We start from the raw sequence: 13,392 nt of genomic DNA on the forward strand, positions 1-13,392 counted from the left end.
TTTACAAAATCTATGGAAAACTACCAGAGGATGTATTGATAGCTTTATAAAGCTTTTCTGGTAGAACATTTGTATATAATTTTTGTGTCACAATATTTTATGATACAGTGTGTTTATGTTATATGTTTATATAAAAGTTTCAGTTGTTGGGATTTTATGTATACATTTACCACACAACACAACAGCTTGGACAAAGTTATGTGGAACTATGAGTTCTCTTGGATTGCATGACAAGCACTTTAAACAAAAGACTCACTGTGACAAGGAATTCTAATGATACGTGTTTACTCTTTTGTACAAGAGAAGAGGAGTTAAAAATGCAGTATCATATATCTATAAGGCAGCTTTTCAGGAAATAAACATAATCGGTTTCTCAACAGTTTACATCTTCCCATTTTTGTCCCCTTTCTTTCATTCTTGTAGCTGAAAGATTTTTTTGTATGGGGTTCAAGGCTGCCTTTAGCTTACTAAAAACCAAAAAAGAATCATAAATGTTTTGACATTTTCTTTAAGATATTTTCTAGGACACTTCGCCATATGCCTCAGTCAATCTTTGTTATTGCCATTAAAGCACTTTACCCATATCCATTATAAATTCCATCAATCCGTCATACATATGCCGGTGTAAGAAACACCATTTGTTAGTGATGAAAAATACGTGATATAATTTCTGTATGTTAGCCTTTATGTTCTTCAAAATTGTGTAATGCAGAGCCATGAAAAGGCACTGGTTTAATGTCTTGTTGATACTCAGTATGACTGACAGATTTATTGACCAAGCAAATGTCTCTTACGTCATTAATCATAGGCGGGATATCCTCTTCCGCACATCGTTCCAGAACGGAAGTCGACTGTGTTCTAGCAGTTAGCCAGTTGCTAGCTAATTTCAAATTTGCTGTTACAGTTTTTTGGTCGCCAATACCACCCACCTAATTAAAGGTAAGGTTATTTTAACCATTAGACACACTCTAATATCATTTGTATAAAACAAGCGACTTTTATACAGAGCTTCTTATTTTCCATACACTATGGTTGACAAACACATTGGCTTACTTAGCTTCGCATTCTTTCCATTGCTCCCTTGGCTTAAGCTTAACCTTAACGAAGCTAGATACTTTGTAGCTAACTAACTAAATGTTAGAGTACTGCTGCACGCATTAGGACACTTAATGTTCTCTCTGAAGGTGTCATCATGGCCCGAGAACCGATGGGGAAGGTTCTACTCCGTAATGTAATCCGTCATACCGATGCCCACAATAAGGTATGTTTTATATTTCCCACAGCCACATGAGTCGGTGTTGCAAGCGCCGTTGTGTCAGTTATTGTTGTTTTTCAGATCCAGGAGGAGTCAGAGATGTGGAAGATGAGGGACATGGAGAAGACATCATGCCACAAACAGATGCCAGTCATGGATGGAAACAGGTTTGTCACTGATTTTTCCCTAGGATGTTCGGATCATCTTCATTCTGCTCCCCTACCAGACCCTCCCCTACCAAAATCCCACCACCCCTCACCCCTGTCACGCTCCCCTTGAATTATTTTCCCCCATTCTATTTATCATGGGTTGATGGGTCGCTTGGATTGTCAAGAGGAGCAGGACAAAATAATTCCAATGGACTGTTACCTGTTACAAATTGCAAATAAACTTAACTTGAAAACGTGTTCATCTATCTATACTGATGAGCAACAACCCTACTGATGAACAACCCTAACCCATATTTCATAACTTTATTTCAAGTACTTCCGAATAAGTTTTGTTTGAAAGTTGTCTTGTATTTCAGGGGCCACATGCATTGTGATCGTATTGGGAGTGAATCCAGAGCTCGTTCTGGGAGCCAGGAACGTAGCTCAGGCCAAAACGAGCGCGAGGCTCGCTACTGGACGCGCAAACTCTACGAGTTTGAAGCCAAGGATCCTGACAGGTAGGTCTAGTCTAGTCCCTAGAGCTCGATTTAAAGGAGAAGCAGTGGGTGGAGAGTGATGCTCATCAAAGTAGGTGTGCAGGTGCTGACGGAGAATATCATTGGTCCAGGGACAGCAGATTAAAATTAGCCTCTCTGGCTAACTCTGGCTCACTTACAGTTTTGCTGTTGATTGGTGTGCATTGTCCCTGAAATTAATGAGAATATTAATAATGAATGTGGTGTTCTCATCCTAGATGGGGACACAGTGGTTTCAAGGAGTTGTACCCAGAGGAGTTCCGGATAGAAGGGTAATCCACAGGACCAAGCCTGTTATTGAAGACGTTTCACAGACAACATGATAACACTATGGGGGGGGGTGTTTTTAAATCCACTATCGGAATTCACACAGGCTGTAACCCTAGAACCTAGTCCGTCCTCACAAAAAACACACCACACACACACCCCAGGAATTAATATTTTCGTTTTGAATCACATTGTATCACTAGTTACCATGCAGAGGAGCTATTAAGATGCTGTTTGATCAGTTCAAACTTTACTCTGTTATGTGCTTTGTCCGTATCGTTCCTTTAATACGTCACTGGGAACATTTTCATTATCATGACAGGTTGAATGCCGTCATAAGACAGTCATGTGTTTTTGATGCGTACACGTCTGGTTGTTCACTTTCTGACGCTTTGCTTCGTCTTCTCAGAGAAGGTGGTGCAGGTGACAAGAATAATAAGCATCGGAAAAAGAAAAAGTCCAAGTTCACCTCGGAGACAGACAGGTCGAAAAGCTCCAAGAAATCCTCGAAGAAAAAGAAGAAGAAGAAGAAGAGGAGAGATGGGAAGCGGAAGAGTGCGGACGCGTCGGGGAACGAGTCCAGGGACGAGGGAAGCGCCGACGAGACAAAAAAGCAGAAGAGGAAAAGTAGTAAGAGCAAACCCAGGAGGGAGAGGAGCAGAGGGAGAGAGGAGGAGAGCAGCTCAGAGGACAGTGATGGAGAGGGAGAGGGAAGGGGGAGGACTCAGATCCATGGCAAACGTCAGAGGAACTCTGACAGGGGCCCTCAACCAGGACTGGAGACGCACAAGAAGAGAAGAAAAAACTGGAAAGCTCCAAACGAGGAGAGATCAGAGGGGAGTTCTGATGAATGATCTGGTTTTCTGGCACCTGCCTGCTCTGAGAAGCGCCCTCGTCCGGCTCCTCTCATCTCCCTCTGTTTCTGGGTGAATCAGCTGTGGCACAGCATCGGTAAAAGAAGACTACATCAGAGTCCAGATTACCCTTATGATAATGCCCGGTTCCTGTTTTCTATCCTTCCCAAGGTTACACCTGGTCCCAAATACCCCCTTCTGTTGAACATGCTCTCCCTCATGTTCTGTAGCTGAGCTTTCAACCAGTCCAGGCTCTGACTGGAGAAAACTATGGAGTGTCATTATCCCTTTCAGAGCATTGTTCTGTCTTGTACTTTTTTCAGCTTTGTCCAGTCCTGTGTTGGCCATCCCATGGGCGCTTTGTTTACAGCAATACCTCACAGAGGCCTGAAACACAGCGGGCCCATAGGGATCTACCGGGACTCACGTCTGCACAAAGATGGATGCATGCCACGTCATCAACCTCTTCTGCTCGAGAGAGTTCTATTGATTATGGATTCTGGATTATGCTTTCACACGGAGCTGTTGAATTTTACCATCATATCACAAACATGTAAATATGGGGACATTCTATACAGACTTTTCTGTACCAATAAGGGCAGGTTTTATAAATGTATTATTTTTCGTATTTATATTTTTAATGTATTTTATAACAATCAGTGTATGTCAGTTTAGAACTGCACATCTGGTAAATAAAATGTATTTTTTAACTGCTTCATTTTTATTGTCTTTCGCCTCAATCAATTATAAAGACAAAGGTACCTCATTCATCTTTTTGTCTGGTTGTAAAATTTGCTAGGTGATTGTAATCTAGGTGAAATATGGGGCTGGTAGCCAGATCCAAACAATATAGTCTTGTGGTGATGAACAGCCATGTCACAATCCTTATGTCTTGGAGAAGTCAGACTTGAGGCCATGAAATTGTCAGCCCTGATATATCATGGCCCTCCAGCGTTTGTAGCTGTGGTGCTTACCGTAGATTTGATATGGGGAATGTTGAGCGAAGTGCCTGAGCATCCAAAATCGGGCGTGCATGTATTGGCGTACAGAATGTGACATCGCTTTGTAAGACAGAAACTGGATTACATTTTCTACCCTTAAACCTGAGGCTTCGTGGTCTTATTCGTAGTCATTATGCGTGGTTTGCTTTCCTCAGTACATGATGTCTCGTTGGGGTCGTTTATTTCTGAAAATCTAACATCTACCTTTGGATAATCTTTAATTTTAGTAAGCCTGCCATTCCAAATGCTTAGCCTGACTGTGGCGTTAAAGCTCACTGTCTCCACCTAGTGGATGTCACCTTGCAGTACGAAGAGCAGGCTTCTAAATTCGACACGCTCAGCCGTGCCGGTTGCTCAACAAGAGTGGTATATTTCACAAGGGTGATTCACAGCATCCTTGTTTACCAAATGTCAGAAAGACTTAATGTCAAATAGTAAGTATGAACCAATCGTGGCATTAATGGGATCGTAATAAAAGGACACTAGACACGCAGTACAGTTAACCCACACAAAAAATTTAATACCCTCTGGTGAAGGCTAAGTGGTCCAAACCCCGACATACTAAGTAGGGAGAAGTTCAATGACACAAGTTTTTAATGTAAAAACCCGTGGCCAACAAGCCAATGCTTTGTAAAAAGTCATGTCATGACATATGACTTACTTACTTACATAGTTAGTACACATACACCAATGTTTTAATATACTTATATATGTATTTTTTGTTGTCTTTTTATCTAGACCAGCCAGATACAATACCGATTAATATCATACACTCACATCAGGAACAATACCTAGTAATATCATACAGTCCAACCAGCAAGGAGGATTCCATAGATCTAGCAGGTCCATCCTCTCTATGCTAACATTTGAAATCGGCATGTGTATAGCTAGTATCTTTTTATTTATTGTATAGACTGGTGTGATACTTGTCCTTGTATCTCGTGTCTTCTGTGCAAATGTCTTTGAAATAACCAAAAGGATGATCAACATACAGGATACCTGGCTGTTCACTTTACAGTGTGTTGTTTTTGAACAATAAAAGGTAAACAGTCACATCCTTTAGCCACGCCCCTTGGCATGTCATAAAAAAGGGACAGAAGGCCCCTGCCTAATAGCAGAGACCAAAGACAGAAAAGAAGGTTTATGACTGAAGTGAGCAGCATCCTCCATTCGTACATATTTTAGAATAAGGCACTGCTGCATAAACAAATGACATGACCGACAGCCCGCTCTGGGGGCATGTGGAGGGGAGGCAGGAGGAAAGGAGATTGTTGTTCTCCTTCAACTCACCAACAGTCAGTGTGCGGTAGTGTGTAGTGTGTACGTAGAAATGTCTGAGGTGTCAATATGTGTTTACGTGTCTGTGTCTGTGTGTGTGTGTGTGTGTGTCTGTGTGTGTGTGTGTGTGTGTGTGTGTGTCTGTGTGTGTGTCTGTGTGTGTGTGTGTCTGTGTGTGTGTGTGTCTGTGTGTGTGTGTGTGTGTGTGTGTGTGTAACTGCCAGATTGGCCAGACTGTTTCCCTCAGACCGTGCTCTCAAGCATCCACTCTGTGCTGCTGAAAGTGACTCTGCGGTTGGCGAGTGGCGAGGATTCCATGTTGAGCTGGTTGGTTGACTTGTGCCTCCTCGTCCTTGCTCTGCGGGGGTAGCTGTGGCTCTGAAATATGGAATAATCCCCCCCGTCGAAGGAGAACCTGTGCCTAGTTCGTGCAAGCTCGTTAGGGAGAAGCCCCATGTTGGCGAGGGCACCCTTCTTGTCCTTGAGCCGGGGGGCTTCCTTGGTGCCGGCGTTGGGGCCGATCAGACACAGGGACATGGTGGAGCCCGTCAGGCTGCTGTCCGTCTGCGTGTCCTCAGAGGGGGGGCCGGAGCGCTGCTGAGCGTCCAGGCTGGTCCTCCTCTTCATCCTCTCCTTGGTCAGCGGAGGCAGCTCCACCTCCAGGATGGCTGTGGTAGCCCCAGGGTCCTCCCTCTTCTCGCTGTCCACCCGGAGCACCAGGGCCATGCACTCCTTGGCATCGCGGTGATCCTCCTCAGAAGGCTGTTTCGAGGTGGAGTGTTGGAGTCTGTGCTGGCTGCCGTTGGTCTGGGAGTGCATGCTGAGGCTGACCTTGGTCTTGCCGTCCTCGGGACCGCTGTAGGCCTTGTAGCGAATCATAAGGATGATGATGAACACCAGCACCGAAGCCACGATGATCCCACCGATGATAATGATCATGGTGCCTCCCAGGAACTGGCTGTGGATGAAACGGCACTGGCTGACCTCACTGGCGGTGTGAAACTGGACGCAGCCCACCACACGAGTGGCCGTTAATGAGGTGATGCCGTCATCGTACACCGCCAGTACACACAGGTCGTATTCCCGCCCCGCGGCCAAGTCGTTAATCAGGAAGGTCTTGCTGGTGGACGGGATCATCCTGCAGAGAGCGAGAGACAGAGAGAAAGCAGAGAGAAAATAAGATCTAATACTGTCACAGTTATAATAAACTGTAGCGACGCCTGAAATATCACGTATATTTGTGAAGCAAGTAAAGGAGACAAGCCTGCTGACAGATGACTTACAGTAGACAATGTTAAAAGGTGAATGTGAGAAATTACCCCTGCAGCTTGTTTGTATGCTATGATGGCAAATGTTAACCCTTGTGTTATCTTCGGGTCATTCTGACCCATCAGTCATTGTGACCCACTGTCGTATTGCGACAAATTTACCTCATACAAAAACAAAGTGAAGAATTTTCTTTTAACTGTCGGGCTGTCTCAGACCCCCCACATTGCAATGGTTAAAAGAAAATTATTTTTATTTGTTTTTGTATTGGGTGAAATTGGGTAAACACAACGATGGTTCGTTGTGAACCTTTGGGTCATGTGACCCGAAGGCAGCACGAGGGTTAAATAACAAGGTGACAAATAAGGTAGTAGGGTCATCATCTGCAGGGAAGGACAAGGCAGGCCTTTGGCGAAATGCCCATATGCCACATGGTGCGAAAGCAAGCTTGATGTTGTGTGAATATTCTAAGGTCAAAACAACATTGGCATTTGCAAGATTACAAGGCAAGCACTCGTCTTTGAACATGAAGGATAAAGCCATTGTCTTTGGGGCTGGCATCTGTGTTACAGTAATATAATTAGAAGTGTGATAACCCTGAAGGAAGGCTTTGATGCTCCTCACTTGTAGGTAATAATCTATTACCTAAAGTCCAAACCACACTTTTAGGTTAAGACTTAAACAAGATGTGTGAAGCATACAGAGGAGAAACTCATTGAATCTGATAAGAATAGCAAAGTCATGAAATCTGATAAGAATAGCAAAGTCAATTAGTTAATACAAGACTTGACCAATGATGCCCCAGAAAACTTAACAAGACACTTGTTCAATGTCATAGCAGTGCACTTTGAATCACATTGAATGTTTTTTTGGTTTGTGTTATTTTTATTTATTTTTTCACTGAAGGTGAGTATTGGCATCAGCTCATTTGCATAAAGGAACCTAGGTTTTTCTTCATCTATGCAGCCCAACCTGTCATTGGATTATTCTGTGGTTAACAACTTAATTAGCGCTCAAGCAAATCTCATCACCTTTTAGTGTGTTATGGCTAACTAGGGTTGACACTCAATAATTGCACAGACATGCATCACAAGTCACAATGCATAATTAATTACATGTTATGAAACAGCATGTGTCAGAGAAGGATTAATCCCTGTTTATGTACTGATAATGATAGATGTGGGTGAGTCTGCCTGAATGTGTGAGGGAAGTTCACACAATCCTCTAACGGATGAACATGTATCTTTAGCAGAGCTCAATATCAAGCCTCAGTGTCTACCAGAAGACCAACATTAGATCCTTGTGGTCTAAGGGGCTAACAACTCTCAGACAAGACTGCCACCTGACAAAATAATAGTTGTTAAATACCCCCACAACATATGCTGATTCTACAAACAATCAAATCTCCTGGTTTTATATGTGGATCCTTCATGTCTGTCCTTCATTAAGCAGTGATATAAAATGACGGCAACATTCATTTAGTTTTATAGTCAACTCTTACTCTATCTTCTTACATTTTGTGGCCTACTTAATCATACAGCACCTATGTAGCGGTGGGAGCCATGGATCCATTGTAATGGACTGTCACTTCACATAGCAGATGGGCCTACCAGATGGCTCCCCTCTCCTCCGACCCCCCCTCATCCACCTCTCTACCTCCTCCTCTCCACCGCCATCATCCCAGCACCTCCATCTCTCCACTACCTCCTCCTCTCCACCGCCATCATCCCAGCACCTCCATCTCTCCACTACCTCCTCCTCTCCACCGCCATCATCCCAGCACCTCCATCTCTCCACTACCTCCTCCTCTCCACCGCCATCATCCCAGCACCTCCATCGCTCCTCTTCCTCCCCCTCTCCTCCGACCTTCCTCCTCCATAACCCCCCTCCCTCCCCTTTTGCCCCCCTTTCACCGACTCTCACCTGTACACCAGGGTGTCGTCTGCAGTGCTGTTATACTGGATCTGGTACATCCTTATGCCGGGGATGTGGCGCTCCGACGGCCACCGGATCACAGCCGTGGATGAAGTAAGATCAGCCACCACCACCCTCTTGTCCTGGTGCTTGTTGTGACCCTTGGTGTCGTTGCCAGACTTGGAGGAAGTGGTGATGTCGGAGAGGCCTGGATCGGCCTCGCGCATGTGGCCTGTGTTGTTGACAAACAGAGGCAGCGGTATCATGTTGATCTCCACGGCGGCCGTGGCGATGCCGGCGGCGTTGGAGGCCACGCAGTTGAAAGCGCCACTGTCTTTCAGGGTGGTGATCAGGATCTCCAGGGTGCCGTTGTCATACAGGATGGTACGCGAGTTGTTGTGGACCAGCTTGCCGTCGGGGGAGCGCCAGTGAATGGCAGGGTCGGGGTCTCCCATAGCTTTACACTTGAGGGTGACACCTTGACCCTCCATGACGTAGGGTTTGGAAGCCAGGTGCTTGGTAATCAGAGGGGGCTCGCACATGAACTCCTCCTCCTGTATGGACCAGAAGTACTTGTCCATGAGGTTGTCTGGTGAGGCGCAAGTCTCCAGGTCGTCCTCCCGGGTCAGTCTCCGCAGCCACAGCAGCTCACAGTTGCAGTGGAGAGGGTTCCCTCCAAAGCTTACGGCCAGGGAGGATGGGTTGGAGCCCTGGGTGTCGGACAGCACCTGGGCGTGCTGGAACAGACTGTCCGGAGGCAGCTTCTGCAGCCGGTTGGAGGTCATGTCCAGCCGCACCAGCTTGGTGAGGAGGGTAAAGGTCCCTGCTCCAATGTGGTCTATCAGGTTGTGGTCCAGCGTGAGGGTGTTGATGTTGGTCATCCGGGCGATTGCCTCCCAGGGCAGAGATCTCAGGTTGTTGTTGGACAGATCCAGATCCTCGATGGTGGACACAAATTCGTCGAAAGAGGTGGGGGCCACATGGTGGATCTGGTTGTTTCCCAGTATGAGGTGGCGCAGGTTGACCAGGCCTTTGAAGTGGTCGCTCCTTATGACACTGAGGCGGTTACCATCCATGTGAAGAGCTCTCAGGGCCCGGAGGCCCCCGAAGGCATGGGGGGTGATCTGGCTGATGGTGTTCCTGGACAGGGTGAGGTGGACCAGGCTGGTCATGTTCAAAAAGTCTTTATTGCGGATGATGGTGATGAAGTTGTCTGTGAGACGCAGCTCCACCGTCTTGCGGTCGATGGCGGGGGGCACGAAGAGCAAGCCTGTCTTGGCACAGAGCAAGGTCAGGGTGGGAGAGAGGTGCTGGCAGATACAGCGGCCTGGGCAGCTATAGCCCTCCACCAAGGCTGCTCCAAGTAGCACGCACAGAAGCAACCGCTCCATGGTCTATCAGCTTCCAAATCCTGAACACAGAGACGGGAGAGAAACAGAGACAGACATGTCAAAAATAGACCCCTTTCAAGAAAAAAAAAGAAAAAGAATGTGTGCATATGAACTATGATACAAAAATGGATGTACCCACCAGGATTATTGAAAATATCAGCAGGGGCATCAATCACAGTAAGACACAGAGGTTTTTCAAATAATGGTGTGGGATGATGAAAGGCAGTGTTGCAATGGACCCCCAGTCTCTTTATCATTTCTAGTGACTAAAACCACCCCCGAATGGGTTTCCACCAGGGTAATGTACCACTACGCTATATCAGTACTGAACCCTGTAATGTGCCGAATGATCACCGTGTAGTTTCCTGCATTAAGCTAATATGTCATGCGCATTTCCATCATACGCTGTGGGTTTTGTATTTTTCCGGTTCTGAGAATTCACATCAGCACAGAGAATTAGAGGGGGAAAGGGCACTTGTCAGCTGTGCTTGAGGATCTGTATGACCTTTTCATGCTCCATGCTCTCCTTATGCTTCCGAAATGTACGGCAAAATTAGACATGAGTCTGTCAAGTAAATCACAGCAACAAAAAGTGAAGGTGAAAAACATAAGGGATATAGCAACCTGGTCCTGAACCCCTCAGATGGAGGTATGTATTATAGCGCGAAAAGTGTTGAGGGAACGCTACGATTCCGTGATACCCATTTAGCGGTATTGATTTCAGTTCTCCTAGAGCATAAGTCTGCACTGACAGGTGTGGAAAGACATCCTTGGGTGTAATAACTAAATCCCGATGGAAAACATTCGTTGATGTCTGCCATATTGCCAGTAGATCCAGGTTTCCTTGGCATCCATCTTTCGTGACTGACGCATTAACTCTTGATGTTTATCAGAACGTCCATTAAGGTGATAAAATGAGGACATATGATGACAACTGACTTTATCTGAGAGAAACACATCCTTTCAACAGTATGTCCAGACGAATGATGGAAATACCAACTTTCCAGATGTTCATTCCTAACAATCGTTATCAGGATTAAATCCCACGTTTCTTCCTTTCGATAGCAATATAAGTCTGTAGATTTGTTTTTTTGATTTGGACTCAGTACACACACGTTTGATTTGAAAGAAGAGACTTCAGCTTAAACGTGTAAAATATTAGTGTATGTCTCAGGCTTGTTTCAGGCTATGCCATTTTCAATGTTCTGTCATACTTGCACAAGGTTAGAAATTCTTTACACATTCAGAAATGTCACACCAGGGGGTGATTCTGTGAGAGAACATTTCAAAACATCACAAAATAGTTTTTGTTATTATAATGTTATTTAGAAAAGCCCCTTTATTGTTGGCAGATCAGTGTGGCTGCCTTGAGTAAATTAATTCTCACAATGTGACCCTTTAAGACGCTGGGGACATTACATTTATAAAGTAGAATATGAAAGCTAATCTTATTCTAACTCATGCCACAGATCTTACATAATGGGTTCACAGCCTTAACAAACCGCTTTTTTAAACCAATAAATACCAGAATATTTTGTGCAATGTGCCCGCAGTTTTTATCACCCAGTAGGCCTACTGTTTAATTTTCATTCAATATTATCTTCCAGTTATTGTGTTAGCATTCAAATGGTAACTAGGCCACGAAACTCATAGAATCTCTGAGGGCCATCTGTGCTAGAGCATTTCCTGCCATCACCGTTGAGGATACCCTATTGATCTCTCTGCATCTCCGGTGAGGAAGGAAAAAATAGTTTGTTGCCAGGCAACTCTGGTGTAGAATGTAGGTCTTTGAATTGCATTAAGATGTTAAGCTTTCTGAAAAACGAAGTTTCAATCCTAATTGAGATAAAGATAAAGAACATTTACACGGCTTTATAACAGCCACCCACTTAAAACCACAGTGTGGCCATGGGTAAAGACTTGTAGAGAATAAACAATGTATCTGCATTCAGAAACTAATTTTAGGAATAACACTTAAGGTTATCCTGTCTGTGTTTAAATGTCTTGCTGGGTATTTTTGTTCTTTGTACTGCATAAAAATTTTCCATTATTCTATTATTGTTAAATTTGACTTTGACCTCCATTATTCAGTTAAGAGCCTCTTGTTAAATGAGTGATTGCTGGCTTATGAATCGGTTTGGGATACATGTTCATTCCTGTGGAGACAAGATAAGGGCTGGAGTTTAAGCCTACTATCTTTGGCCAATTTACAGCAGTATTATAGCCTAAAACAAATCAGCACAACCTTGAGAGCATCAGTCAGAAAGACCACTATTAGATAAAGGGTAAGTTTGCCTAGTAATCCTTTTAATTATGTCCACATATTAACTATTAATTATAGGCTCAGCTAATTAATTATTATTAATTAATCGTTGTTGTTTTTCCTAACATAATTTAACATACACAATCCACGTGTTGATATCTTGGAGAGCAAATGTTCATATTTAAACAATTACCGACAGAGAAATCGGCAAACGAAATTACAATTTCATTTTAGGACACACAATTCCAAGGTCCTTTTAGTAGTCCATGAAATTCATGTACTTCCTTAGGTAAACTTGAGTTCTGCAAGTACTGAGTGCTGCAATTCACAAGCTTTTCACCAATAAGTAGTTGCCCTGCCCTTCTGGTCAGAACAGCCTGACCTACTGCACTACTGGGAGTACACAGGATACAGACTATTTTATAACACTATCCATCAGTGACACCGAATTAGATACCATGTCAATGACAGTACGATCTCACAGTGTGATACAATACAAAATATATAAATTATTACAAGACCTGTGAATAAATGAGAAATTGTTGTTAACCAGCTTAGATATTTCGTTGGTGGTGTTAAAACTAAGAATAATAGTGAGAATACTCTTCTAAGTGAGCAATGTCCACTTGCAAGAAAGAAAGTCATTGCTTCTATTTCAAACAAGCTTGCACATTAAAAACATTCTCTGCTGACAACATATTTTTACAATTTATATAAATCATTGGTCCTTCGGCCAGAATTTGAATATAACATTGTAAATGGTCAATTATATCTGTCTTTCTGGAATGCAATGTCATATCCATAGTTTAGCAAATGCCATCTTGACGTGCACGCAATGCTCTTTTTCTTTTCTCGGTGCGACTGTCAAGCAAGAGTAAATTCCAATTAGACAGTGCCGGCAGTGAACTGTTGGCTGCTCCACTGTGACTCTCGTCAAGAAGCCGGCATAATTATTGACAGGCTGAGTTCATCGGAGTCAGCTCCATCTCAGCCACACGGCGCCATCTCAGCCAAACTGTGTGGAGCTCCACTGCCCTGGGGACTTCTGGTCCCATCTTGTCAAAGCAAAATACCTTGGTAAACAGAGGACATTTGCATTTTATAATTATGTCCGCATGCAAATATTGGGATGCAGAATGATGTGTCTTATCTTTTCAATTACGACCCCTCAACAACTTTGTAAGGAGAAATTGAAAACTACTAACTAGGTCCAAAGAT

General features: G+C 44.0%; 2 protein-coding genes across 3 annotated transcripts in view; one reads left to right on the forward strand and one right to left on the reverse strand.

Moving 5' to 3' along the window:
- The first annotated feature begins 795 nt into the window (after positions 1–795).
- nkapd1 (NKAP domain containing 1) lies at positions 796–3,779 on the forward strand. Of its 2 annotated transcripts, XR_009931609.1 has the most exons (7): positions 796–939; positions 1,185–1,261; positions 1,337–1,422; positions 1,782–1,922; positions 2,159–2,212; positions 2,617–3,169; positions 3,254–3,779. XR_009931609.1 is itself a non-coding variant. In XM_062473038.1 (6 exons), exons 2-6 carry the CDS (start codon positions 1,193–1,195, stop codon positions 3,059–3,061), a joined length of 795 nt encoding a protein of 264 aa, XP_062329022.1. In that variant the 5' UTR covers positions 796–939; positions 1,185–1,192; the 3' UTR covers positions 3,062–3,779. The 2 variants fall into 2 exon arrangements, 1 of the variants encoding a protein (XP_062329022.1); XM_062473038.1 differs by having other exon boundaries at positions 2,617–3,779.
- A 777-nt stretch (positions 3,780–4,556) lies between these two features.
- The window catches only part of lrfn1 (leucine rich repeat and fibronectin type III domain containing 1), a 64,369-nt gene continuing 55,533 nt past the window's right edge, over positions 4,557–13,392 (reverse strand). The window contains exons 4-5 of the mRNA XM_062473037.1: positions 8,530–9,931; positions 4,557–6,478 (exon numbers count right to left, since the gene is read on the reverse strand). Of these exons, the coding sequence (XP_062329021.1) occupies positions 5,584–6,478; positions 8,530–9,911 (2,277 nt within the window). The 5' untranslated portion in view covers positions 9,912–9,931 and the 3' untranslated portion in view covers positions 4,557–5,583. The remainder of the gene's footprint in view (positions 6,479–8,529; positions 9,932–13,392) is intronic.

This window comes from Osmerus eperlanus, chromosome 11 (genome assembly GCF_963692335.1).
Source record: "Osmerus eperlanus chromosome 11, fOsmEpe2.1, whole genome shotgun sequence".
In the NCBI taxonomy this organism is placed as follows: Eukaryota; Metazoa; Chordata; class Actinopteri; order Osmeriformes; family Osmeridae; genus Osmerus; species Osmerus eperlanus.